The sequence below is a fragment of the Carassius gibelio genome, chromosome A23 (assembly GCF_023724105.1).
Source record: "Carassius gibelio isolate Cgi1373 ecotype wild population from Czech Republic chromosome A23, carGib1.2-hapl.c, whole genome shotgun sequence".
NCBI lineage: Eukaryota > Metazoa > Chordata > Actinopteri > Cypriniformes > Cyprinidae > Carassius > Carassius gibelio.
In genome coordinates this window covers 11,178,022-11,205,957 of record NC_068393.1, presented here as the reverse complement: position 1 = coordinate 11,205,957, position 27,936 = coordinate 11,178,022, and the positions used below count along the sequence as shown (strand labels likewise).

The 27,936-nt window shown below is 36.3% G+C and overlaps 1 protein-coding gene across 3 annotated transcripts; it reads right to left on the bottom strand.

Moving 5' to 3' along the window:
• Positions 1-28: 28 nt before the first annotated feature.
• Positions 29-27,936, bottom strand: LOC127944283 (solute carrier organic anion transporter family member 4A1-like). Of its 3 annotated transcripts, XM_052540169.1 has the most exons (13): positions 12,416-12,536; positions 9,855-10,462; positions 8,625-8,795; positions 8,423-8,516; positions 7,796-7,886; positions 6,975-7,096; positions 6,769-6,880; positions 5,599-5,753; positions 5,234-5,486; positions 4,100-4,262; positions 3,554-3,729; positions 3,047-3,260; positions 29-2,082 (listed from the first exon to the last, which is right to left on the bottom strand). In XM_052540169.1, exons 2-13 carry the CDS (start codon positions 10,260-10,262, stop codon positions 1,939-1,941), a joined length of 2,103 nt encoding a protein of 700 aa, XP_052396129.1. In that variant the 5' UTR covers positions 10,263-10,462; positions 12,416-12,536; the 3' UTR covers positions 29-1,938. The 3 variants fall into 3 exon arrangements, with proteins under 3 accessions (XP_052396129.1, XP_052396128.1, XP_052396127.1); XM_052540168.1 differs by lacking the exon at positions 12,416-12,536 and adding an exon at positions 27,726-27,936 and having other exon boundaries at positions 8,423-8,795; XM_052540167.1 differs by having other exon boundaries at positions 8,423-8,795.

The following is a 27,936-nucleotide window of genomic DNA, read 5'->3' as shown; positions in this document are numbered from 1 at the left end:
GCTTAAAAAAATTACTTGACAAAGAAAGTTCCAAAATTGATTATATTACAAGTGATTAGAAACACAAACAAATATCAATAAAGACAATAACAGGCCAACTCACAAACTCTTTTTGTGGCACAAGACACATTTATCTTAGTCATTGGAGTAAAAAATACACATGAACAAACACAGTCAAATACAAACATCATGTTACTCTTTGATGTTGCATGTTCAGTTTCATTTGCAAATCTTCAATTTCCGAGTGAATCGTCATTTAGGGTTTGCCATCAGAAAGTTGATGTAATCCATCAAAGTCCATCACATCAGAGAAAGAAAAACATAATAATAATAATAATAATAATAATAAGATTTCTGAAACAAATGCATTTAATAATAAATAAAAACCTCTACATAAAGTATCATTGGCCAAATGCTTTTAGTTGCACTCAATATAAGTAAAGTAGGTTTATGTGGCAGATATTTATTATTCTTCTTATATTTGGATTTAAGCAGCTTGGCATATTTTACTGTATGCTTAAAAAAAAAGAAAAAAGAAAAAATGCTGTATTCTTATTTTATGAGCGACCGAGAAAGTGTCCTTTTATGTTTTACAATACGCCATTCTGAATTTCCTGTAGCTGAAAATGAGTGCAAGAATAAATTTCTATGTAATCTCAAAGTGAAGTGCTTTTCAGGAATATCCCATCATGGGTATTATTTTTCAACCTGGTATACAGCTGCAAAAAGTTCATTTTGAAAACCTACTTCCTTTTCATCACACCTTGAAGCCTCGCTGTCCTGCTCAGTCCTGAGTGTTTTAGCACATTTATAAATGTTACAAATATTCAGAACTGATGAAAATCAAATACAAGAATCACAAGTCATACTTGCTTTACATGGCATCAAAATGTGGATTAGGTAACACTTTAGAATAATGGTACATTAGTTTACACGATCTAAGCAAGAACAATCCTTCTACAGCATTTATTAAATTTAGTTGATGTTAATTTCAACATTTTCTAATGCATTACTCAAATCAAAAGTTGTGCTTGTTAACATTAGTTAATGCACTGTGAATTAGCAAGAACTAACAATGAATAACTGCATTTTCATTAACAAAGATTAATAAATACATTAATAAATGTATTGTTCATTGTTTGTTAATTAATATTAACTAATGGACCATTATTCTAAAGTGTTACCGTGGATTAGAACGGTGTTAAGTTGCATTGCAGTACAAAACTTGGTTTAAATGGCACATATAGTAGTTCACTACAGTATATGGTTCAGATGTATATTTTAATCAGTGAAGTGAGTTTAAAGTGCATTTTGAACATGATCACATGGGTTGAACATTTCAATGGACATTGTCTTTTTCTGTAATAATTCTTTCTAACTGTGCTGGCTTATGCAAAACTCTTAAGGCACAATTTGCAATTAATTGTCTAATTTTTTTATTTATAACTGAGCAGCAGTTATATTTGTATATTTTATAACAGTTTAACACTTTGTTCTGTACATCGGCACAGTTTACTATATATTACTCTTTCCATTTCATTTATATTAAGTGCTCTATTTCTGTATCATCTATGGCTTTTTCCTTACAAAAATGCTCAAATTTGACATTTAAACTACAAAAATTTCAGTTTATTCCCAAAAAATTATCTATTGTCAAATTAAGATTATGCTGGCTTTTGGTCATTTCTGTTTATGTAATATAAATGCTATGATTTAATTTATTGTGACAAATTCTTTCAGTTCTTATATCTGTGTCACTTCAAATTGGTGGTCCAATGAGAACATATCACAAATGGGAACAATGTACAGTTGGCGGGATGAGGCACAGTGAGCAGTGAAGTTGTTGACCTTATACGGTACACACACACACACGCAGACACACACACACACGCGCGCGCGCGCATACATGCACACTTTAAGGTGTTTTTGTAGATAGAGTCAGAATTTGGTGTGTGGGTTGGAGATGATCTCAGCGGGGAGGTCTTTGATTGGCAGGTCTCTGCTCTCACAGCTGCTCTGAGGAGACTCGGGAGGCGGCTTGTAGAGCATGGCAGCCAGCAAAAAGAAAATAGTGCCTAAAACCTGAGAAAAACAGAGAAATTAAATAAGTCAAAACAAAACTGAAGTCGAAAAAAAAAAAAAAAACATATGGTTGATGTGAACATGATCTTAAAGTGAATTATCTATAAATGAGGCCATACAAAAAAATCTGGGATTAAAATCTCATTTGAATCAAGAATTTAAATATTTACGTGTCAGTAGTATCATTTATAATTGTACAAAATATTTCTATTTTGAATGAAATACTGTTATTTTGAACTTACTATTCAACAGTGAATACTGAAAAAATATGCATCATGATTTCTAAAAAAGAAAAAAAAAAAAAATAGCAGTACAACTATTTTCAGCATACATGATTATAAAAAAAATGCTCCTTGAGCAATAAACCTGCATATTAGACTGATTTCTGAAGGATAGTGTGCCACTAATATAAATTTTAAGATGCAAAAATGCAAAGCAAAAAGCATTAACGAAAATGAAATTTTAAATTAATATTCCTTCAGGTCTCCATTATGTATAAATGGCAACAAATAAAAAAGTAAGAAATGCATTAATGACATACATGTCATTTTTAATTAACTCAAATTGTTAGGCAGATGTGACCCTGGACCACAAAACCAAAATTATCGATTTTTTTTTCCCAAAAATCATTGGGATATTAAGTTCCATGAAGATATTTTTTTAATTTCCTACTTTAAATTTATCAAAACATAATATTTGATTAGTAATTTGCATTGCTAAGAACTTAATTTGGACAATTTTAAAGGTGATTTTCTCCGTATTTTGAAATGTTTTGCTTCTTAAGATTCCTGTTTTTCAAATAGTTGTATCTCAGCCAATTTACATTTTGAGAAATTGACCCTTATGACTGGTTTTGTGGTCGAGGATCACAATTGAGAAGTTAGTCTCATACAAGTAAAAGTATATTAAATGTGGAATGAGTCACCATTTCTGAGAACACTATTCAAGTGTGTTTTTACTTTACCTTGTAGATAATGCCTGCGATGAGTGAGTACTGGCTCATGGCTGAGTTGTGGTACAGGTAACAGGAGCCGTATTCCCCACACTGCTCCTCCCACAGCAGACAGGAGATGTCAATCACAGAGCCGAACGCTATAGGGCCTGGGATCCCACCGAGAGTCCTTACTACGATCCACTGGATTCCAAGTCCAAACGATCTCTGACTGTCAGGAACACACCTGCAGGAGAAGACAGACAATCACAATATACAATAAACACAAGCATCTGTATCATAAGGTAAGCCACAAGAGATCCTAATATATGTTTATAATGTTTATAATGTTTGGAACTTCAAAACAACAACACTTATTTGAAACATAATTATTTTTCTAATATTATAAATGTTTTTACTCTCATTTTGATCATTTTAATGCACCCTTGCTAAATAAAATATATACTTTTAAAATCTTTAAAATGAAAATAAAAATAAAAATCTTAATTTTGAATCATAGTGTAAATCCAATGGTCATACCTGAGTGTGGCAGTAAGTGCGGGGATGCTGCAGAGGAAAGTGAAGATGATGATGACGAAGAGGAAGGAGAGGAAGGCTGGCATGTGATTGCAGGACGACACGCACCTCCCTTCTTCAGCAAAACCTTGTTCTCCCCATGATATATTCCCTACCACACAGCTGCAGTCGGAGAACACCTATGAATGCATACACACACAGACGTCAATTGGGCCAAATTCATACCCAAGAATAAGACCGATTTATTTTTTAATTCCGAGACCTCTTATAAAAATAATATTTTTCTTTGCATCAAAACAATACATAATCGAAAACATTTCAGCAGCTTAGTTTTAATAATTATGTGTATTACTGTTCTGAGACTTATAATGTCTTCATAGTACAAGCTCAAATATTGATTTCAAAGGATAAAAAAGAAAAGAAAATATGACCCTTTAAATGCAATTACATGTCAAAATCTACGCAGTTAAACCAGAGTGAATTGACTGATCATGTTGTTAAAAGAGTGTATGTGAAACTGTGAATGTGTTGAACATGGGGTCTGTGTACCTGTCTGCCTCTGGGGCTGTCCGTGTGGCTGAGGGAGCTACAGCCGGCATGGCAGGGAGAGAAATACATCACTCCATCCGCACCACACACGGGGTTAAACAACTCCTCAACACAGTGACAGCCAATGTTACAGCTTACGGTCAGGTTGCCCAGATCTGAGAAGCTGAGAGAAGAATTTCAGTTTTACATATCATTTGACCTCAAAACAAATGTGTTTATTCACATCGGTTAATTAATAACCCCCCCTCTTCACTTCATAGGACAGTAGACCCCAGAATGAAAAGCAGGAGAAAGGGGGAACTGGACAGGGTACATTTTGACATTAAATAATAAATGTGCTAAATTAAGTAGTCAATTCTGTCAATTCATTTATTTTAAATCAATTATCTCAAAATGGTGTCATGTAGATTTTGACTTCTTGCTCTAATAATAAACTTAACGACCCTCTATGTGTGTACATATTGCAGTTTTGGGTTAAAGTGAACATTTATAGGAGTAAAGGTGCTGAACACGCAGGCTGGCAGCTGATTAGTTATTCTGTGCCAACATCACAGAGAAGACTATAAGAACCGAGGAAAGGCACAAATTAAAAAAAACTCAGCATATCTCCAAAGTGAACCGCTGAGTCATAAATGATTTAAAGTGGCCATTGTTAATATTATTTCAAGGCTTCACTCTCTGTCCTTTTATCTCTCAAATAGATGTAATTCTTTTACACACACACACACTGTGCTGATGCCATTTCAAGTGAACGATTGAAGCCACCCCTAGACAGCTAGACAAATACATATGCAAATCTTACTTACACCATTATAATCAATATTTATTTTCTTTCCTACCCATATAAGGTAACATATAACTCCTGAATTCTTTGGTATGTTGTTGTATATATGATATATATATATATATATATATATATATATATATATATATATATATATATGTATAAATACGACCTATCTTCCTGAATAAAGTTGAGAATGCTTTGGTAGTGCATCAATTCTCTGTGTCTGCTCATTCATTCTCCCAGGCTAGCACAGCAACAGAACACCACTCGGGTTGATGACAGGAATAAATAACAGATAAACTTCCAAAGACTGAATCGAACAGTAATGAATTCAAAGGGTTTCATACCTGTTGTTATGGATCTCTGTCTGCTGGTAGGGGGCACTGTAGTGGTCGTGTGTATTGTTGTTGTAGTATGGGGCGGTTACTCCCGCCATGGGCACATTAGGACAGTGTACCAAAAAGATGAAGATAGCCATCAGACTGACCACCGCACACAGCATGCAGAAACGGATGATCCCACGGCAGCGAAGCTTCAGCTTATTTACAATGAAGCCACCCAAGAAGGTACCTCCTCCACCAGCTGGTACCACCATATACCCTGGAATGAGAAGATGCAGTTAAAAACAACACAGTGTAGTTCTTTCCTATAAACCAAGAGTAATCTGAGCAAGAGGGTGTGGCATTGAGTTTGATCGACATGTGATTCTTACCGAACCAGGTTGCTGCTTCTGAAGCACTCAGACTAAACTGAGACTCCAGAAATTTGGGGCCAAACGTGGACATCCCGGCTATGAGTGTGGCCTCCGTGGCCCCAGCGAGACACAGAAAGATGAAGGTAGGGTTCTTCAAAAGCAGCAGCACTGACCTATAGAGAAAAACTGAGAAATTTAGTTATTCAGTCATTTTTGTTTAATGATTTGCGTCTTGCAAATGAGCAGCACAACTCTGGAGCATAATTTCCCAATGTTACAATTAGAAATTGTAACTGATCAAGCACCACTGACAAGCAAAAACAGTCCAAAACAGTTCTAAACAAATACGTTGGTGGATTTTACGGTTAATGTGAGAAGACAACTGAAGATGGACTTTTTCACTAAAGGAAGAGTAATTATGGAATCTTATTTTGGTCAGAAGCAATTAACGCCCTGATTACTGGATTTTTTTCTTACAAACACAACTTTTTAATATGTAATTGAGTGTTTTAAGTACTCTTTTTGAAAGTATGCTATAGCATACTTATTATTCATGGATTGGACCAAAATCTGGACAAAATTAAATGCTTTACATACATTAATCCTTTTTTTTTTTTTTTTTTAAACAGCACATGATGTTCATTTGACATCTCTTGGCCAACTATTCCTACATATAGATAGCCATTTATGGATAATATACAACAGCATCAACTGACAGCATTGATTTGTGCTTTTTTCTTTTATTTCGGTCAAAAGACCAATAGGTAAAATGCAGCAATTATCTTTCAATGGCCTTTGAAAACTGGATGAAGGAGAAGAAAAGGTTTTAATGATATCTAGTGGAAACATTGCGGCCAGATGAAAACTTGTAAACCAAATGAAAAATGGCAACCCAATAACTTGTACATGGCAGTCTGTCGGATCTTTAAAAGTAAAGTGTCAGTAAAAAGTGCTAATTTCCTGGATCTTTAAAAATCGTCTAGGGATCCATCACCCATCTGAATTCGCTTAATATGCCAGAGAAGAAAACTACAACCTCAGCTACTTCGCTAAATATAAACACGGTGGTACAGCAAGATAACAAATGGTAAAATGTGGCATATACTGTAGTTACACAAGTATGGCTTTTGATATGTTTGAAAAAACAGCAGAGGAAACAAACCATCCTCTATGGTCATGTGCTCATACCTGGGCATGTCCTTTACTGTTTTGCCAAACTGAGGATCAGATGCAGTGACCTGACTGCCATCCTTCAGCTGGTGGGCCTCTGAGACCCGCATGGCCACATACCGCTGAGAGCCTACAAGACACAGAAAGTGAGACTGTTAATCACACTAATACTATACTGTACTGCAGTCATTTGACTTCTTTTCATTTGGGCTTGTGGGTAGCACCTGGTAGCTGCCGTGGGTAACCCAGTATAGGCAGAGCAATAATCAGAGCTGCCGCTCCTCCTGCCAGGAAACCAATCCACCAAGCTCCCACCCACAGTGGGTTTTCAGGAGTCAGCTCTGTCCTAAAAGAGACAGAGAAAAGTTATAGCTTGAGTATTACTATGACTCAAGAAACTGTGCAAAATTAATTATTTGAATCAAATTGTCATGTTTTTGTTATTTCTATGGGTTTATGTCTGTCTGTGTTCTTTGTCATGGAAGTCATAGGGTCCAAACTGAGCCAAGTCTGTTACAGAAATGTAAATGTAACCCTCAAAATAATTCTGCATTTCTGCTATATCCTTTTTGCATTCGTATTTTGAATACATACAGGACATTCATAAGCTTTTTCATACACTACAAATGTACATTCAGTTTTTATGCATAAATCTACTTGTGGAATTTTAAATGAAAGGTTTGTGTGTGTGTGTGTGTGTGTGTTAGTAAATTAACAGCCTTTTGACAGCCAGAATGTTAATCAGTGCATCCCTACATCAAAATGAAGATAATAAATACATATCAGAATTTAAATAAGGATCAGATGCAATTCAAATACTAATCAGAAGGAGTCTGATACTTGTTGAAACCTTTTCAGGAATAATTCATCTAAAAATGCTAATTCTGTCACTTCTTATGTAATTATGTATATTATGTCTGTAAATTATAGATAAGCATGGCCTTAAAAATAATCTTTCATTAATCATTTCAAGTTGTTACTTTACTTATTATTGGGTATTCATTTGCTAAACTCAAGATTATTTTTGTACACATTAACACCTTACGTTTGGTCGATTTCTGTGTAGATGTTGAGAAAGAATCCACCCAGCAAGTATCCAGCTGCAGGTCCTACAATGGCAGCTGTGTAGAAGATTCCTGAGAAAACAGAAGAAAGCATATCATGTCTCTTCGCCTCCCTCTTCTGCCCCTTTAGTCAAATGAAAGCTGGTCTGGGTTCACAGATTCATGTTTTCTGTTTTCAAAAGACACTGTAAGATGCTGTCTGTATTTCCAGTGCCTATGTCCTGAGAAGAGGAAAGCAGGGTAGTGATTGTCCTCAATGGCCTTTGAAAACTGGACATTGGGGAGAAAAACAATGGAAGGAGGTTTTATTGATGTCTGAGGTGGAAACTAGTGGCTCTCCCTGATAACAACAAAACAAAATGACTAGGTGTGTCAAAGCCTGAGTGGGACAAAACGACAGGGTTCAGTGAGAATAAACATAAATTCCATTTGTGCTTTCCATTCACACAAAATCATTTCAGAATATAGATCTGAGTGCTTGAGTACTTTTGAAATCAGTTGCACAGTCACATATAAACCAGGGAAAAGTAGGCCAAGCAGAATAAAATACCTCATATCAGCCTAATACAGGACATATTTAAAAAAAAATATGGCATCATCATACTCACCTATATATACAGGTGCGTAGTTTGACTTGACATTCTCATCTAGGTAGGTGACCCCGAGGGTGTACAAAGGGGTTGCCCCGATCCCATGCAGAAACTGTCCCAGCATAAAGACGAAGCGGTAAGCCGAGAACCCACCTTCCTCGCTGATACACGTCTCGGTGTGATTGGCCGAGCACAGTCCCATGCGCTCTGGTACTCTCACCTGATAGGGTGGTGTAGTGAAATGGGGCAGGGCAAAGACCAGAGAGCCCAGCGCCATGATGAGCACACCCCAGCCCAGCCATCGAGGCTTATGACCAGTACCACCAAAGTAGCTCACGAATGTCAGGCACACACAGGCAGCAATGTCATAGGAGCTCGCGATGAGTCCTGCCTGCAACGGCATCACAAATTACACAATGTGTTAATAATACTGAGGTGTACACAAATTGCATTTGAATAACGTGTTACCTGTAATGTTTGAGATTAGGGCTTATGTGTCTTGTGATATACAAGGTGGATGGGTTGTGATGCTTCTCTGATTTAAAGTTACATTTTATGGAATTATATGCTGACTACATACCAAAAGTATATCAAGTATATATAGTCAAATATTTTTTACTCCACAAGGACGTATTAAATTGATTAAATGTGACAGTAAATACATTAATAATGTTACAAAAGCTTTATATTTCAAATAAATGTTATTCATTTGAACTTTCTATTCATCAAAGAATCTTGGAAAAAAGTACCATGGTTTCCACAAAAATTATAAGCAATATTAAACATATTAAAAATGTTTCTTGAGCATCAAATTAGCATATTAAGCTGATCCCTGAGCGATTATGTGACACTGAATAGTATGGCTGCTGAAGAAAAAAAAAAAACTTTGCATAAAAGGAATAAATTGCAGTTTAAAATAGAATAAAATATAAAACAGTTCTTTTAAATTGTAATAATATTTCACAACATTGCTGTTTTTACTTTTTTTCATCACTTAAATGCAACTTTGGTGTGCATAAAAATATTAAAATTTTGAATAGTATTTTATTATCATTTGCACCATATGCAAATATGGATTTGATTAAGCAGAGTTTGTCCATGTAGCAAGTTTTTATTTTATTTTTTAGTCTATTATACTATAAAATAGTGAGTCAAATCTATATATATTTTAAACATATTTTGATCATATAGGCTAATAGTTAATTTGATTACATTTAAGAGGGGATATATTATGGCTGTTACCAAATATCAGATCATTTTCATGTATATCCAATGAGACATTTTAGACTATTTTGTCTACAAAAAAACTAAAACAACCAACCAAACAAAAAAAACACTAAATACTGCAATCAATCATTTTGTGAATTAAGGCATCACAACATTTTAAATGAACACAATAAAAAATGATATTTATGTTGAAAATTGCTTAAGATTATATGTAAGAATTGACCTGGTAGCTGCGCAGGTCAAAACGTCTCTCAATGGAAGTGATGACGGTGTTGATAAAGCCGTTGATGATCATGCCTTGGAGGAAGGAGGCCACACAGAGGAAGAAGAGAAACCAGCGCGGGGTGTTGAAGGTCTGGATACACTTTGGGGTCAGTGCTCCCCATCCACAAAGATTCTCAGAGTCCGTAGAGACAAACTTCACTCCAGTGGGTGGCTCAGTGTGGTCAAGCCCCAGTTTGTGAGTCTGGTGGAGAACAGTGGGGGCATCTCCAGGTAGGCTGCTTGGACCAGAGCCCTGAGACTCCACTGGACTGGATGTGTCCAGGCTGGGTCCCAGTGGACTGTCACATATGACCAGAAGCTCTTGCTTGGAGCTGAAGGAAGTGTCATTGTTCAGCAGGTGGGGCATGGCCCCAGCAGGGGGCACTGTGACAGACTTTGTGAAGGGTAAGAACACAAAATCTTTCCCACAGGAAACACTGATTCGATGTGTAGTTTTGCAGAGTGATACAATGCCAGTCTTTGGAAAAGGATCCCTTTATGGAGTTTCTTACAGATTAAACTGTTACAGATTAAACTGAAGTCATACAGATTTTGCAAAACAAAATTCTGCAAAGAAGAGTGAGGAAAGAGACAATTAATTAAAGTTGTCACCAACTTCCGTAAATCCACAGTAAACAATATAATGTATTAAACTCCAACAGTAAATCTATTCAAGTACTGTCACAGATTGACAGGGGAAAGGAGCTCAAAGGAGGCAGATAATCAAATGAACAGTCTTTAATAAATCCACATGGGAGAAATGGCGAAAACAACCTAACATAACACGACAGTGACAGCACCAAGAAACTGAGGAAAGGCAGGGCTATAAATATTCAACCAAACAATAGACTAATAAGATAATTAATGAACACAGGTGGAAACTAATTCACTAATCAAATGACACATGAAATCAAGGTCAAGGCAGGGAGAACACTCAGAACATAAACATGATAAGTCTACCACAGAATAATAATAATAATAATAATAATAATAATAATAATAATAATAATAATAATAAGGTAATTGCAAATTTTTATCTTAGTATTTTGACTTTGTTTCTAACCGTTACTAGAAAAAGAGAAACTAGAATAAATGAAATAATAAACTAGTGATGCTAAACTAGGGGGAAAAATCGTAGTTACCTTATTTATTTATTTATTTCCATGGCAGAAACAGCTTCCATTAAATCTCAGAAATAAATGTGAACATTTTTAAATTTAGGTGTACAACATCTTGTTACTGGGGCAGTACCTTTAAAGGCACAACTTTGTTCCTTTCGGGTTGTTCTTTACCCCCTAAGGGTTCATAGTAATACTATGAGATACCATATGACCACATGACATATTACTACTCTAAGTTACTAATATGCACAATTTATGACAGTGTATGAATTAAAATGCATAATATCTTCTTCTTCTTCATCTTCTTTTTTAACCATGACTTCCAGACAGACTCTAAAAACTCTAATGAGCAGGGATTAGTTCTGCATGTCATCCATAGTCTACAAAACACTCCTCTAAAGTGTACGTAGATGACCTACCGTAGCCCATGGGACTGTTAGGAGGTTTTGAATATGCAAAACTATGTTTCAATTTATGTTCTGCACACACAGAAGTTCTGGATGTGCAGGGTTTTAAATGCTTCGTTCATTTAGTACTCGTGCGTGAAACTTTTCTGAAAATTCAGGGCCGATCCCCCCTATACACAAATTACGCAAGCTGCGTAAAGATGATTACATTTTAGTTTCGTTTTTAAATTTGACCAACGGTAATCTAAACATGAATGATAATTTATTTTAATGAAATGCGCTGTCGCCCTTTCTACATAAAAATCTGTAAAATCATGTTATGTGAATATCGTACAGTCTTGCTCGACACAAAAAAATAAATAAAAATAAAATTAAAAAAAATAAAATGAAAGCGTACCACGATTGGAGACTGAGTGAGACAGACAAATGCATTTCACTCATTCGTTCATAACCACTCATTTATATGCACTTACTCCCAACTATAGTGCATTTTACTAGGTTAAAGTATATGTAGTTTGTATTATTACAGTAATATATAAAATATCATAATGCATTATATTAACATTTTAATTGTGACTAGATCTTGTGAACACCTCAAGTTCCTGTAAGTCTAAGTGTAACCTGGCCAGGTCTCTCTGCTCAGATTCCGATTTTGTTTTTAACACAAAATTCCCAGCAGCTTTATGTTTCATGCACTGGCATTGTAAAATAATTAACTATTATATGAACAAAGTTCATTCTTGGACATCTGCAAAACTTATGAGACAAATGCAAATAGTTTGATATTATTACACTTGGCAGACACTTTAATACAAAGTAAATTCCAGTGCAATAAAGTTATATTGCTTATTTTATGAGTACATGCATTCCCTAGAAATTAAACCTATGACCCAAATGTTACAAAGCCTAAAAAACATGACCTATTACACCGAAAGAACTGCATTAGAGTTTGTCACACTGAAAGAATAGAAAAAGATTGTCACTTTGCCTACCTCAGTTCCTCAAATACTTCACTGGTCTAAAAGGTTCTGGGAGTTTGATAGTGCAAGAAATCAAATAGAGAACAAGCAGCAAAAGAGACTAGGAGCATGTAAGACAGCCCCAAAAGGAGGCGTTACTTCAGCCTCTCTCTACTTTACATCTATCACTAAAGCAGCACTGACACAGTCCTGCCCACTGTGACATATGATTATCAGCACCTTAGATGTGTCCTCTTAACGCATGACACTTCACACTACATCCACATTGCATGAATCTATCTACAAAACCAAGGAGGAAGAGGTTAAGATTCTGCCGTTCTGCCTTGCTAACACTCTTAACGTGCCAAAAAAAAAAAAAAAAAATCCTATATAGATTTTTTTCAATACTTCAAATAATTGTAATTTGTAGTATTTAATGTTAACCATGAAAGTAAGGGATTCATAATGGGGGATTGATGGGATTATAAGGGATTTGTCAAATGTTTCGTGTAAAAATACAACTAAGAGTGCTCATGAATCCTGTGCCAGCTGAGAATAGAGGTGAATAGGAATGATAACAGATTACTCCAGGTATTATATTAACGGTTTCCCAATAACATTCTTCACATGCAGAGGAACATTATATGCATTGGTAGATAATGAGATGCAAATAGAATGTGTTAACTGCACAAGCTCTTTATGAAATCATGCAGTAAAAACCAAACATCAGAATGGGTGTGATCATATTTTTCTTGGTTGAGCTTTAATTTAAACCGTTGCAATCCCTGGTTTCATTCTGACTCTTTAGCATACAAGCAGAATGAACACATGGTTTGATGACTGTGGAGTAAGTGTTATGGTGGTGCAGCTGAGGCTGTGTAAGTGAAGTTCTTCAGCTCTGCCTTCAAAAGAGCACTGTTGCTCATGCTTTGTTACAATGAGATTAATAAAAACAAACCGTATTATTTGTTCTTGCCCTATGAACTCTTTCATTTCTAATTTTAATCGTGTGATCAAACGGAGGGAAGAATAACATCAACAAGAGCTCAGAGTCTCAGGGTGGGAACATGTATTTGTTGTGGAGTGCAGGTTCCTTCCCTTTTCTTTGAACTGTGCTGGATGGTCATATGGTGAGATATGAATTACACACACACAAAAAATAAACAACAACAACAACAATAAGGAAACAAAGCAAGACTACAAGATTGCCACTTTCTCTCCTTTTTTTAGTGTTTCTCGGAAGGAAGCATTATTTGTAAAGCATTCACACAAGCATCTATTTTTAAAAATTGCACAATGATGATTCAAGTGCTGGGTGAATAGAATGGTTAATCTCAGATGTGTTTATTACAGAATCTAATAAATAAATAAATAAATTTAAAAAAAAAAATCTTTCTCCAACAGCCTTTTATGTTTAATATATGAGTTTATCTAAAAACTTTGTATTTAAAATATGTTTTATCAGTTATTCCATGCATTAATCCATTAACCCAAAGCCCATGACTCTGATGTAGCACATTTTCTCCTGTGTGAGCTAAAGTAGAGGAACAAGGAGCACATTTGTATCATATTTGTTTTGAATATTTTAAGTATGGTGTAGCATTTTTGCTAGTAACTTTCACATTTTTTTTTAAAAAAGAAACATTGAATTTAAAAAAAGAAAGACTGAAATAGAATTGTCATATGATATTTACTCCAAAAATCTTTGTTTTATTAAAAAAAAATATATATATATATTATATATATATTATAATAAATTATAATAAATTCCTAAATTGCTGCTTACTGATAAGTAAGTATGGTAGTTGTTGAAGTTGTTATGTTTATGTATAGGGTATAGGTTAAGGAATCTAACTATGGTCATGATTTATAAGTACTAATATAAATAGTACTAATATAAAAAAATAGCCATGCTAGTTGTATGAATGATAATAAGCATAATAATTAGTGTTACTAATCTAAAGTGTTACCAATACTTTCCTTTTATTTAGTGTATATTAAGGATGTACATTTAATGTGTTAATTTGGTGTGATTAATAAAAAAAAAAAAAAAATGCAGGTCAGTCAGTAACAGGTTTGTATTAAGTAAAATGGAAATAAAACAAAAATATAATGACTTCTACTTTTTTCTATTTGATGCTTTATCATCTTTATTGTCTATATGTCATGTCAAGTCAAGTCTGCTTTATTGTCAATTCTTCCACAAGTACAGTACATACATACAGAGAATCAAAATTGCGTTACTCTCAGAGCCTTGGTGCATACAGATAACACTAATAGTAGAGCCTAAAAATCTTCAAATATAAAAATCTTATCAAATATAAAATATAAGATACAACTATACAATAAGGGCATGTAAAAATACATATAATAAAAATAAAAATAAAGTTAAATAAAGCAGCGCAAGGCACATGGCAGATAGAGTGCAAACCAGTGAAGTGAAACAGTGCAGATAAAAAGATTTTTAGTGCAAAAAAACTTATTCAGTCTGATTAAAGTGACAAAGGTCTCAAGAGTAGTTATTTTATTTAAACTGACTGATGAGGTAGTAGAATGAAGTCAGTTCCATGCTGAATGAAGTAGTGAGCAGACCAATGCTGTACAAAGTGACTGGTGCATGCCAACATATATTAGTGGGGGGTTATCATGAAATATGAATAGAAATATGTCTATTCTAAGCAAAAACTGATGGATGCTATTTTTTGTGAGTAATTCAACTAATTAATCAGTATTTAATTATTATTATTACTATTTAGAAACTGACAATCGTATTGTCATGTCAATGGTTCTGTTTGGTTTTTGTTTTACTCCTCAACGTGTCCCATGTTCTCCATGTGAAGTAGTTTCTCCCTCATCTTGTTTTGATTCAGCTGTGTCTCATTTATTTTCTCATTTGTTCCATTACTTAGGCCCTGTTATTTCCTGTGTCTAGCATGCTGTGTCTAATTCCATTCATGTTTCCTGCCTTTAATGATTCATTAAAGGTGTCATATGATGGGATTCCAATTTTTCCTTTCTCTTTGGAGTGTTACAAGCTCTTGGTGCATAAAGAAGATCTGTAAAGTTGCAAAGACTAAAGTCTCAAATCCAAAGAAATATTCTTTATCAAAGTTAAGGCTCATCCACACCCTCCTAAAACTCCTTGTTTAAACGCGCCCCCACATGTCTACGTCACCAGGGCCGTGCAGAGACCTTTGGAGGGGCAGGTGCTCAAAGTATAAAAGGGGCACATGGAACAAGGTTTTAAATGGCGCTGTTCAAAATATCAATACAGCTATATATTGTGATGCATTCCTTGCGGATTCACGTATCGATATGGATGGTTATGTATTGATACAGCAGCAAATGCTTTGAAGCAAAGAAACAATAGAGAAGACAATTTTAAGTTTAAATTTTAACAGCTCTGGGATTAGAAACTGAAATGTCTTAAATTGTCCCAACCTGATGGCTTTTTCTTCTCTGTTTTAGCATTAATCTATTATTTTAACAATCACTACTACTCTTGCACCTAATCAATAAGTCCACCTTAAATATTGATACAAAACATAAAAAAACTGATCCACTGGAATATAGTGATTAATATTATTATTACTGTTGTAGTTGTTATTGTCTAAAATTGAACACCTTTGCAATGTAAACAAATGACAGGCTACATTTGTTATTCATATCCTTCACACTGCACTTTGATGTCAGGTATATCATGCATTTTTTTATTGACATTGATATTTTTACATATATTTCCAGAGAGATATTATTGAGTTTAAAGGCTAAAATGTTCTTGCTGTTGTAAACACTGTTGTTATTGTAGAAAAAAAAATATTTGCGTCACATTTAAAATATAATTATATAATTAATTCCTGAATTTTTATAATGATAATTCAGAGAATGAGAAAATCTGAATAATCCTTACCAGTGTTGTGATAAATATTTTTAAAGCACTCAACGTGTTAAAAAATAAATAAGTACTGTAATATAATAAAAGTTTATTCAAATAACATAAAAAAGACCAGACCCCTCGGTGCCTGTGAAACCTTCTCCCTCAAACAGCACGTTGGTGTTACTACTACAGGCTACACACAGCAACTTATCTGCATTTTCTCATATCACATCGTTCTTGTAAAATAATAATAAGTAAATAAACATCAAAATCACTTCGCTGAGAATGAAACACCACTTACCAGCTGCCATGGTTCTGAAAATACAATTAAAAATGCGCGTGCGGCCTGAAGAATTTTCCCGGTCAGGTGAAAGGTCATCATATTGGTCATTTATTTACGACTAAATTATTATTAATAAATTGTAATAATATTATGATTGGGCGTTGGCAGGCATTCACAAAAGGGTATGTTATTAAAAAAAAAAAAAAAATCGAGGAAATTTTGCTTTGACAAAAGGGCACTTTTGGGGCAAAGGAGCAGGTGCTCAAGTGAACCGGTTCTTTCGGACAATTCGATCAAATAAACCAGTTGAAAAAATAAAAACGGTTCACCGGTTCTTTTGCGCTCGATGTAATGTCATTAGCGATGACTGCCCTTAATTCAAGCCTTCAGTTTACCCGCGCTTATAACATAAGCACATAATCAGTTCAGAATCAATCACCAAAAGAATCAGTTCGTGAGTCAGTCTGCTTCACGCTGAATCACACATGCGCAGTATCATCAGCTCCTCGGTTCTCGACGAATCAGACGCGTCTGACAGAAACGGTTCTCAATGAGCGCTTGAGAACTCCAGACCTGATATTTAGATATACTATTCTTCAATAAATATATTTGTTTGACAGGGAAGCTGTGCGCAAACAGGAATATATATTATTAAAAAAAAAAAAAAAAAAAAAACACCCCAGAAAAAAGGGCACTTTCTCTCCAGGAATAAAAAGGGCAGGTGCTCAAGCCCCCTTTGATGTCTATGTGTGCACGTGCCTGTACGTCACTGTGTTGGAAGATTTGCACAACACTGCCCAAATGTTCACACAAAGAAAGAAGGTGTAACTTTTATTCTGCGCTGTATTGTTGTTGCCACCGCCGCCATGTTGTATGGACAATGTGTGTTTCACTTTGAAAGCAAAACTACTTTGTTTGGCCTTCCAAAAGAGGACTATATCCACTTTGTCATGCCTAGAGCTGATCTGTGCTGGTCGCTGAGGATATTCATCAACTAACTCCGGTCTGTTTCCTGAACCTGCAGAGTGTCCTACAATGGGTCTGTGCTCAAAGGCGGTCTATAAAGTGGGGCAGTTCCAACTTTGGAAGGACAGTCTTGTGCTTCTGACTCACAGACTGGTACATTAAGAATTTTCCATTGATGATTCAAACATGAGTTTTGAGCAGTGTAGAGTAGGCTTGATGTTTGTAATTTCTCCGATCACAAATGAAGACATGGTTTTATGTTTATGCATTGTGATACACAACGTAACACGTAAAAAGACAGTTTAAGTCATTATAATACATAATTATGTCGCCACTGGATGCAACAAATGCCTTGTTTGTAATGGGGATGGCATGACAGTATGGTAAGGGGTGTAAGGGAAACAGTTCAATTTAGCTCATAGGGAATAATTTAAGATTGTATAGGGAATTTGGACAGAATCACTGTTTTACAGCTGATCACTGAGTCGGCCAGCGATTTACTGAACAAGCCTTATAACATCAACTCTGCAATGGATATTAAAATCCAAAATATAGTGAAAACACGATTAATTAGCACAGTAATAAAATCAGCAGTTTAAGACATTAACTTGTAAGAACAAAACACAAGATACTTCTCTTTTTTAAATATAAATAAGGCTTTATTGGATATATCTAAAACATATAAACTAATCTTACACATTAACACACACATTCATTCAATTTGCAGGGAGATAGAAAGTAAGGAAATAATGAGTTTAAGAGAATGAAAATATGATATTCCAAGTTTATAGCAATATGTGTATTTGCATAGAACTGAACAACCATCAATCACTTAATTAACCCTTGAACTGAGTTCATCAATGAGGTTAAAAGTTATATTAAATGCACCAGTTCATAAAGTACTTGCATTGCTTGTTTAGGGGGTTCCCTTTGTTGTCGTCCTTGCCCAAAAAGGGGGTTTCCCAAGGTTGGATAAAGCCGCATTCAGACTGCACGATTTTAGCCCAGTTTTTGGCTCGCCGACAGGTTTTGAGAAATCGCTGACAAATGCCCGAAATCACAGGCAAATCGGTGCTCATTCACACGCGTGACAATAGCGCAGTGTGAATGAGCAAAGAAGCGATCTGAGAGGTTCACCGACAAGTCTCCGATGCCAGTGAGATATTTGGCATGCTAAATATCTGGACCTGTCGGCGATTCAAAATCATGCTATGTGAAAAGTGTTCTGACTGAAAACTACATAGGCGATGACTGACAGCCAATGAGAGAGCAAGATACAGAGCAGCGGGGAGTTCGGGGAGGAGTTATAGACCACAATATCAGCAAGCATGATATAAGAACACACAATCCTTGTTCCTCGCATCTCCCAAACCATTTCCTCCTCCAAATAATCTTCTTATCTTTTTCTTGTTTTCACTCAAATCAGCGCACAGGCAATTCTTACTGCAAGCTTCTTGGGGGCTACCATTTTTAATAATAATCCCAGTCTCACGTGAGGTCTTGCAGGTGTGATATCGCGTTGTTCCCTTGCACATCTTGCGTGTGCTGGGTTGTAAAAAGTAGTTTGCATGCCAGACAGAGTTGTCGGCGATTCTTCCTATTGTAAAGTCATGCAGTGTGAAACCTTCTGTCGCCGATCCATCGTGCAGTGTGAACATAGCAGTGACTGAATGCTGGCCAATATAGTGATGCAGTGTGAAAAGAACAGTGACCCGACTACTTTGAAAATCGTGCAGTCTGAACTCAGCTTAAAGATGCAGAGTTGCGAGCTGGTTGAAGTTTTAGATGGGCACTCGAGGTCAGACTCTGAGACACAGTGTTTGGCAAAACATAACTCAGAATACTAAACTCTCAACAGAAAAGAAACTAAAGTGAAAGAATATAAGTAAAGTTTGATGAGACAAGGTGGCATTTCTTCTCATCGTGACTAAATCCCTATTCGGACGGGACTAGTTTTACAGGGGGTCGTTAGAGAAATGTGTTTCACAGACGTACTTGGTGATTTTAATCCCTTCCGAATCTGCCACGTCTGTGTTTTTCTCACACAACCTCTGTGATAATTCCAGAGCAAATTACCTACTGTTTTTCAGCAAACTCAGTGATCCTCTGAGAAAACTAATCCCGTCCGAATGCGAATGTCTGTGATTGCCGGAGATATTTTATTACACAATGCGTTTCCTTGTGTGTTTTGGCCAACGTGAATTACCGTAGATGCTCTTACCGCGCGCATGTTTGATATATTTGCTTACCGGCAAAGAAATAATAATAAAAAAATAATAAAAATAATAAAATCAAGAGCAAGATCAAGTAAACTGTTAATACCGGCTATTGTAATATCAGCATCAGGTAAGATTACTCACGTTCATTTATGTACTCAGTTACATAAATGTTTTAATAAAAATAAAAAAAGGAAAACAAGTTAAACTAAAGTTAAACCATTAACATGGTTTTGCTATACTAGCGATTTAGTATTTATTGTGTAATAATACTAATGGCATTCATTCTGAATGAATGCAATACACGCATACGGAGCGCGTGATCTCTGTGACGCCCAGATGCACAAATCAGACCCTCCCACCTCTGTAATAAACACGGAGATGTTAGTCTCTTCCGAATTGGTACACGAAAATCTCAGACGTCAGGTGGTAAGAATCGAAACTCAAACGTAGTTTAGAAAACTAGTCCCATCCGAATAGGGCTTAAGTAGCAGAGGGCTTGTAGGCCGAAGCATGCTGGTATGGCATTCAAAGAATGCAAAAAGTAATGGCAAAAAGCATTGCTGAAAGTGATGACTAAAAGGTAAAGAGTTAAAAGACAGGCATGACTAAAAGCAAAAGTAAAAAAAAAGAAATTGATGGTGACCTGAGTATTTAATTTGGGCTGTGGGACACCTCCCAAATGGTGTCTTAACCAATTAGATATTGTCTTTGCTTCGGGGCATTGTATATTCCTCTTTCCCATTTATAAATCAAATGTTATCTTATCAATCAGGTGATCTGAATTTTCCCGCCCTTGGAGAGTTTAATTTTGGACATGATTCCTATAACAAGAATATGATACATTTGACAAAGAATTGATTGGCAGAAACATTTCAAGCTAGATTCAAACACAGACATGGAAGCTTTAGCCTAAGTTCTGCCAGGAAGACTCAATCACTTCTTCACTAATTGCCTTCATCATTATCCAATCACGTCTTTATACTCCTTTATAAAAGATCATACTTACGCATGTTTGAGTTCGCAGATGCCGACGCGACAACAACCTCCACCCTCCCCACCACCACCAGGATGGTCCTGTCCTTACCTTCCAGGGGGGTCGGCTGTGCCCCTGCCTTCGTCTTCAGGCAGGAAAGGCAGATTCGCTACCCTCGGATTACGAACTATGGATGGGGCCTTCCGCCAAAGAAATTTATAATTATGCTTGCTGAGTTATCTCCCGAGTCTTTCTGGTAGAAATACTGTACTAAACATGAATATGAACTTGCCCCGAATTTAACAATCTCCTTTCCAAATTGGAATTGTTAATAGTTGTTCTTTTGCTCTAATGTTGAAAGCTGTTGAAAGCTGCTAGTTGGTGGACTTGCTTCAGAATAGTGGCGCTAGGATTTGATTTCTAACATCCTGTGTCTTGAGTCTTTCTGTGGAATTCGGTTCCTCATGTTTCAACAATGCTCCCAATCGAATCTTTAATTTGTCTGGTTCGCTCTGAAACCCTACAGGGGTGTAACATTTCCGTCAAAAGCTTGAGGTATTTAAAAAGTGACGTGACATTCAGCCAAGTATGGTACTCAGAATTTGAGCTCTACATTTAACCCATCCGAAGTGCTCACACACAGAGCAATGAACACACTGTGAACACACACCCAGAGCAGTGGGCAGCCATTTATGCTGCGGCACCTGGGGAGCAGTTGGGGGTTCAGTGCCTTGCTCAAGGGCACCTAAGTCGTGGTATTGAAGGTGGAGAGAGAACTGTACATACACTCCCCCCACCTACAATTCCTGCCGGCCCGAAACTCGAACTTACAACCTTTCGATTGCCAGTCTGACTCTCTAACCATTAGGCCACGACTTCGCTCCAATCACTTAGCCAATCACAGTGCACTGGATAGCTCGACATATTTCAGAAAGGCGGGGCATAGAGGAGCAACATTAATGTTTATTATGTGGATAACATTGTGTTTTTTAAACCTTAAACCACATAAACACATTCCATTACACCAAATACATAGTAACATAGTGTTATTTTTAGCAACATCATATGACCCATTTAAAGATTTTTTGGTTGAGTTTATCTCCTCGTTTCTTAACTTGTTCCTAAATTAAGCCCAGACCGGGCTTATTTCCTCATTTGTTCCATTACTTAAGCCCTGATTTTTTCAGTGTTTAGGGTGCGGTATCTTAAGTCATTTATGGCTCTGAGTTCCCATGTTCCTAATCTTTTTGATTTATTACGTCTTTTTGGTTGAGTTTATCTCCTCGTCTCCTAGCTGTTTTGTGTTTGTTTTCCTCACCCACATGATCCATTTCTCCATGTGACTTTTTCCCTCATGTTGTTTGAGTTCTATCTGATTCAGCTGTGTCTCGTTTATTTCTTCATTTGTTCCATTACTTAAGACCTGTGTTTTCCTGTGTCTATGGTGTGATGTCTTGAGTCATTCATGTCTCCTGAGTTCCTACTGTGTGGGAGGTAGCAAAGTCTGACATGTAAACCCGAAAGGGAATAAATACGAGATGGGAGGAAAATATATATTTCATTACTTTCTCTCTCAGTTATAAAATTGGGTATTCATACTGTATATTAATCGTGGGCATTAGGGCGCTGCTATTATTTCAGAGGTATACAGACATTAAATAACTTTTTCATAAACTTAAAAATAATAATGATAATAATAAAAACTTGGGTGTGATGGGGTTGAGACTAGGGGAACGGAGTTGAAGAGACAAATACAGTCTAACATATAAATAGTTGTTTTTTTTTTCACTCAAATTCAATGTAATTTTCTAGGTTTTTTTTTTTTTTTTTTTCATTTTATTATGTGACCAAGAAAGACATCAGATATAAATTGCTATTGAACTTTGAAAAAAAGTTTTATTAACCTGACAGGAAAAACAACAATAACATTGGTATACATTAGAAGATTATAAACTAACTGAATAGGTCAGCAAAAAACAACATATAACTTGTGTGGCATTAAATATCTGGCCCTCACCTCTTTCAAGATCTCCACATGGAGAAGTACATGAAGCACACGGCCTCTGGTTTTCCACCAACATACAACACCCCTGTACAGTGCATCCAGGAAGTATTCACAGCGCTTCACTTTTTACACATTTTTTTGCGTTACAACCTTGTTTTAAAATTGATTAAATTATTTTCAAAAAAATTCTAAAAACATACCCCATAACGACAATCAGAAAAAAAATTTGTTTGAAATCTTTGCTAATTTATAAATAAAAAGAAGAAAAAAAATCACATGTACATAAGTATTCCAGAAAGGTAAGAAAAACATAATCAAAGTAGTCCATGTGACATCAGAGGGTCAGTTAGAATTTTTTGAAGCATCGAAAATTGATTTTGGTCCAAAAATAGCAAAAACTACGACTTTATTCAGCATTGTCTTCTCTTCCGGAAAAAATTCTAATTGACCATGTTTTTATTACCTTTCTGGACATGGACAGTATACCGTACATACATTTTCAATGGAGGGACAGAAAGCTCTCGGACTAAATCTAAAATATCTTAAACTTAAACGGCCCCTGTCCTAAATGTAGTGAATAACAGGAGCATGATATTAAGAAATTAAAATAAAGATAATTTTCACAATTTATCATTTTCTATCTTTATTTGATGCAACAGGGTTGAGTTGTTAAGCTTAACAACCACAATATCACAATATTAATAATGTTATAGTTATAAAAGAAGGTGGTAACTTGCCAGTGTATACTCACAATGTTGTTCAGAAGAGTTATATGGTGTCACTTCCTATTAATGATCAGTTAATAATTTTTATGGGGGGAGAATTATTTGTGTAACAGGGTTAAGGGGTTACTGAGGACCGGAACTAAATGATTTGATTGAATAATCATGAATTTCCGAAGAAAAAAAAAAACATTACCAGCAAAAAAGTACAGATACATATTTATGAGAATAGCAAAATGTATGGACTTTTTTTTCTAATTGTATTATTCATATCCCAAGTACTTACAGTACTTACCACACATTTTACAAGATTAGATGTTTGTCAGTGGTGCTCAGGATCTGCAAATGTGGTAAGTGAAAATTGTATGTACTGCAACATAACAGGCTACCGCTAGCAATCGTCATTTGTTTTCCGTACCTTTCTGAAAAAGTATTCACGCTTCGGGCACACCCCCTAACTACAAGGGCACAATCGAGGGGTGGGGAGGTGATGGTTGGGGGGATGGGTAGGGTGTTTTGGCTTGTTCAGGTGGGCGATATGGCAGGATTATATATCATGATTTTTTTCACGATTCTTTGTTATTTTGGTTTTTCTATTTTGCAAGCTGTTTGAGCATTACAGCCAAACTAATTTCCCTATTATAAAGACAAAGCTTGTTGGGGCTGTCCCTTTAAGACCTGCACACATCTAATACACAGACATGCATCTGTTTCTTTCAGTTGTTCGCTTTCATTTTAGACAGAACCAACTGAGGCTACACATAAACCGTGTCTCTTTTGACAGTATTAACACAACACATAACTTAGTTTAATCAGGCACAGTTTTAAGGGCTTTCGTTGTTGTGCGCGCGCTTCGAGTGTGCTCAGAAAAACCGAACGTCAGAACAGCACACAAATGAAACATTTAAATAAACAGTAAGGCTGTAAAACATATGCAAAAAAAAAAAAAAAAAAAAAAAAAAAAAAAGTGTGCAGTGCCCCTTGAGAGTAACTCTACCGCTGAGTTAACACTAATGTTTATGTCAAAGTATATTAGTTCAGCAGTGCCAGAACTGATAGAATGTGCGCTGTAACACAACGATATTTCTTCAAAAGCAGATCGTGGAGACATTTATATCATCCACGATCAAAAATCTTCTCATCGCACACTTCTAACCTTATCAGGAATTGGGGTTAAGAACTGAAAGTGCAAGCATGTTTTCAGCGAATAAAACTTCATACAACATGTTCACCTCTCTCGAATTATGACAAAGCAGGTCAACCAATCAAAGCCCTGCTTTTCTGTTATCCTGCACCATCACAGGCTGGAAAGCTATAAAAACCAGCACTCAAAATCAGTTGGAAGGTAATAGTTAAAGTGAAACTAATAGTTGAAACTAGCTTCATGGGGTGACTTTAACCAGTCACCACATCAATATGTACTTTTTGTATTTTGAGGTTTTTTTCGTCTCCATTGAACAAGGAAATAATATAAATAAATCCTGCATTCAAAAACATGCCTTTTTATAAAAGATGATCTTTCTATCTTTCACTGAGACTTGCATTACCAGTGTTTTGCTGATTGGCCTTGTGGGATGCAGTCCAGACCTACTGATGTGATGGAAGCAGACAAGGGAAGTCTCTGACCCAAAACTGACAGCTGATCTTACTAGATCCTGCATAGATAACAAAACCATTTGTTTGACCCCAGAGGAAGATGTATGCAAACAGATATACACATTAAAATATAAAGTCATGCATGCACAGCAGTTAAACATATTGAACTATCAGCTACAAAACTATGCCAAGTCCTTACACTACTTAATTCTGTATCTCCTGACCTGAACCAGTTTGTTTAGATGAATAGATATATAGATGATTTTCAGCCATATCATTTAATACATGTGTGTAGTATATGTTGTGCTCAGCATGCGTGCACTGCAGACTAAGTGCCCCGTATCTCCAGGGGCTTGTCTCATCATTTAGCTGTAAACTTGTCTGTGCACAGGTGTAATCAAGTGCAATGAATGACCTACAGAAGCGGCCAATCAGCTTCTCTGCACTCCAGGTTTCGCCTCTGGCACAGGGAAATGTGGGTTAAGAGACTGTCATAACAAAATTGCCATGTGACCACATTCAGTTTCAGCCTTGGATCTAAAGTCTAAATAAAACTTTGGTAAAATAGATTTATAGTTTTATTTCTATTTCTAAAGCATACTTTTAAAGATGCATTTAATTTTTTTTTTTTTTTTTAGATTAGATTCAACTTTTGTCAATAAGCAGAATACAAGTACAGAGTTAATGAAATGCAGTTAGCATCTAACCAGAAGTGGAAGAATATAGCGTTTTGTATAAATATAAGTGCAGAGGAAGTGAAAGTGAAAGTGACATACAGCCAAGTGTGGTGATCCATACACAGAATTTGTGCTATGCAGTTATCCCATCCAAAGTGCACACACACAGCAGTGAATACACACACACACACACACCCCAAGCAGTGGGCAGCCATTTGTGCTGCGGCGCCTGGGGAGAAGTTGGGGGTTCGGTGCCTTGCTCAAGGGCACCTCAGTCGTGGTATTATATATATAGCGCTATCTATCTATCTATCATATATATATTACAGGGGAAGTCGTGGCCTAATGGTTAGAGAGTCGGACTCGCAATTGAAGGGTTGTGAGTTCGAGTCTCGGGCCGGCAGGAATTATGGGTGGGGGGAGTGTATGTACAGTTCTCTCTCCACCTTCAATACCACGACTTAGGTGCCCTTGAGCAAGGCACTGAACCCCCAACTGCTCCCTGGGCGCCGCAGCATAAATGGCTGCCCACTGCTCCGGGTGTGTGTTCACAGTGTGTGTGTGTGTGTGTTCACTGCTCTGTGTGTGTGCACTTCGGATGTGTTAAATGCAGAGAACAAATTCTGAGTATGGGTCACCACCATACTTGGCTGAATGTCACGTCACTTTCACTTTCATTATCATTTTTTTTTTCTTATGATTTTAGTTAAAAAGTCTGATTTAAATTACAATATTTGTTGGCCAAACCTGTGATTTGATATTTTACATTTTGTTTTGTTCATACAACATGCATTGTTTTATGGTGTAAATTTGGCTGAAAAGCCTGTTTAAGCCTATCTAATGATATGTTCCATTGTGACAGCCTCAAACTGATAAATCTTACTTTAATCTGTTTTAAAATAACATACTGTTTATTGTCTATAATAAGTCACTCAAATATGAAGCGATGTATTAAGAGTCTATATCAGATGACCTGTCAGTGCAGAGAACTGAGTGTGGAGACGGAATTGGGTTTCCAATTTAGAAGAAACTAGTGTCTTACATTCACATCACCACCACCATGCAAACCTCCTTCCATCATTCAGAAAACACACAGACATTATTACGGGTGCCTCACAAATAGGAAAAGAGCAGCAGGCTTGAAACAGGACCACACATTTTCATCTCATCTATGAAATTAATGTTATTATTGATATGGAGAGAAATTGATTTTAGGATCTTCACACTGACACTGACAAGCTTTCATATTTAATGCCACTGAACTATGCAGGGCCACAGTGGCACGAGGGTTTACTCCGTCTAATAGAATCCCAATTGCAGTCATGTTACACGGCGCATGACTCATGGGTGTGTACTAATTGTAATATAACAAATGAAAAAATATAACTCATAACATTTTTCACGTTACACCGTCGCAGAAAAACAGCTACAAAAGCAGAATTATAGCCTATTTGTGATGCAAATTCCGGCGCCTAGATTCTTTCGAATGGTTCATAAAAAAAAAAAAAAATGCTCCTTCAGGGGAATAAACGGTTAAATAGTCTCTATTCTACTGCCGTTACACTCTTACTGAAGCTTTTTGAGAATCAAACAACAGAACGCAAATGACTGGATCATTTGCTGTAGGTTTCGTGACATAACACATTAAAACCACCTCTAGTCGATATATCAACAATGCTGTAAAACGCTATAATATTTATAACATTTTTAGGATGTGTGCCATGTCACCTGTTTGTGTTTATATGAGCATGTGTCTCCACTGGCATCCTGGAAACAGGTGGAGGAACTCAGTCCAGACTCATTTCTGAGTCTTTGTCGTCTGCACTGCACTTCATGTCTGAGCATTTAGTCCTGTACAATGACCAGACCTCCATAGACACCAGCAGCCATATGTCTCGCTGTGGTTTGAGATAGCCTACTGTCTGCGCTGCCTTACTGTATCCCTTTATACCGTTTTTATTACTATCACATGGTGTTGTTTATTCATCACCGTCTCAAATTAGAAGTGACATGATAGCTACTCACGATCTCATGCTCCTGAGGATCAGACGACTCCTCCATTTCCAACAGATGTTGTCATTTCGTTTCATGTTCGCGTTTATTGTCTCACCCAGCGTAATTCCATGGATAAAAGCTTAAACTGTACATATTATAAAATGTTGAGCTCTCGGATTAAGCTGCTATCACGCAATGAGAATCCGCCCCCCATGGCGTTATGCTGCTGGACCAATAGTGT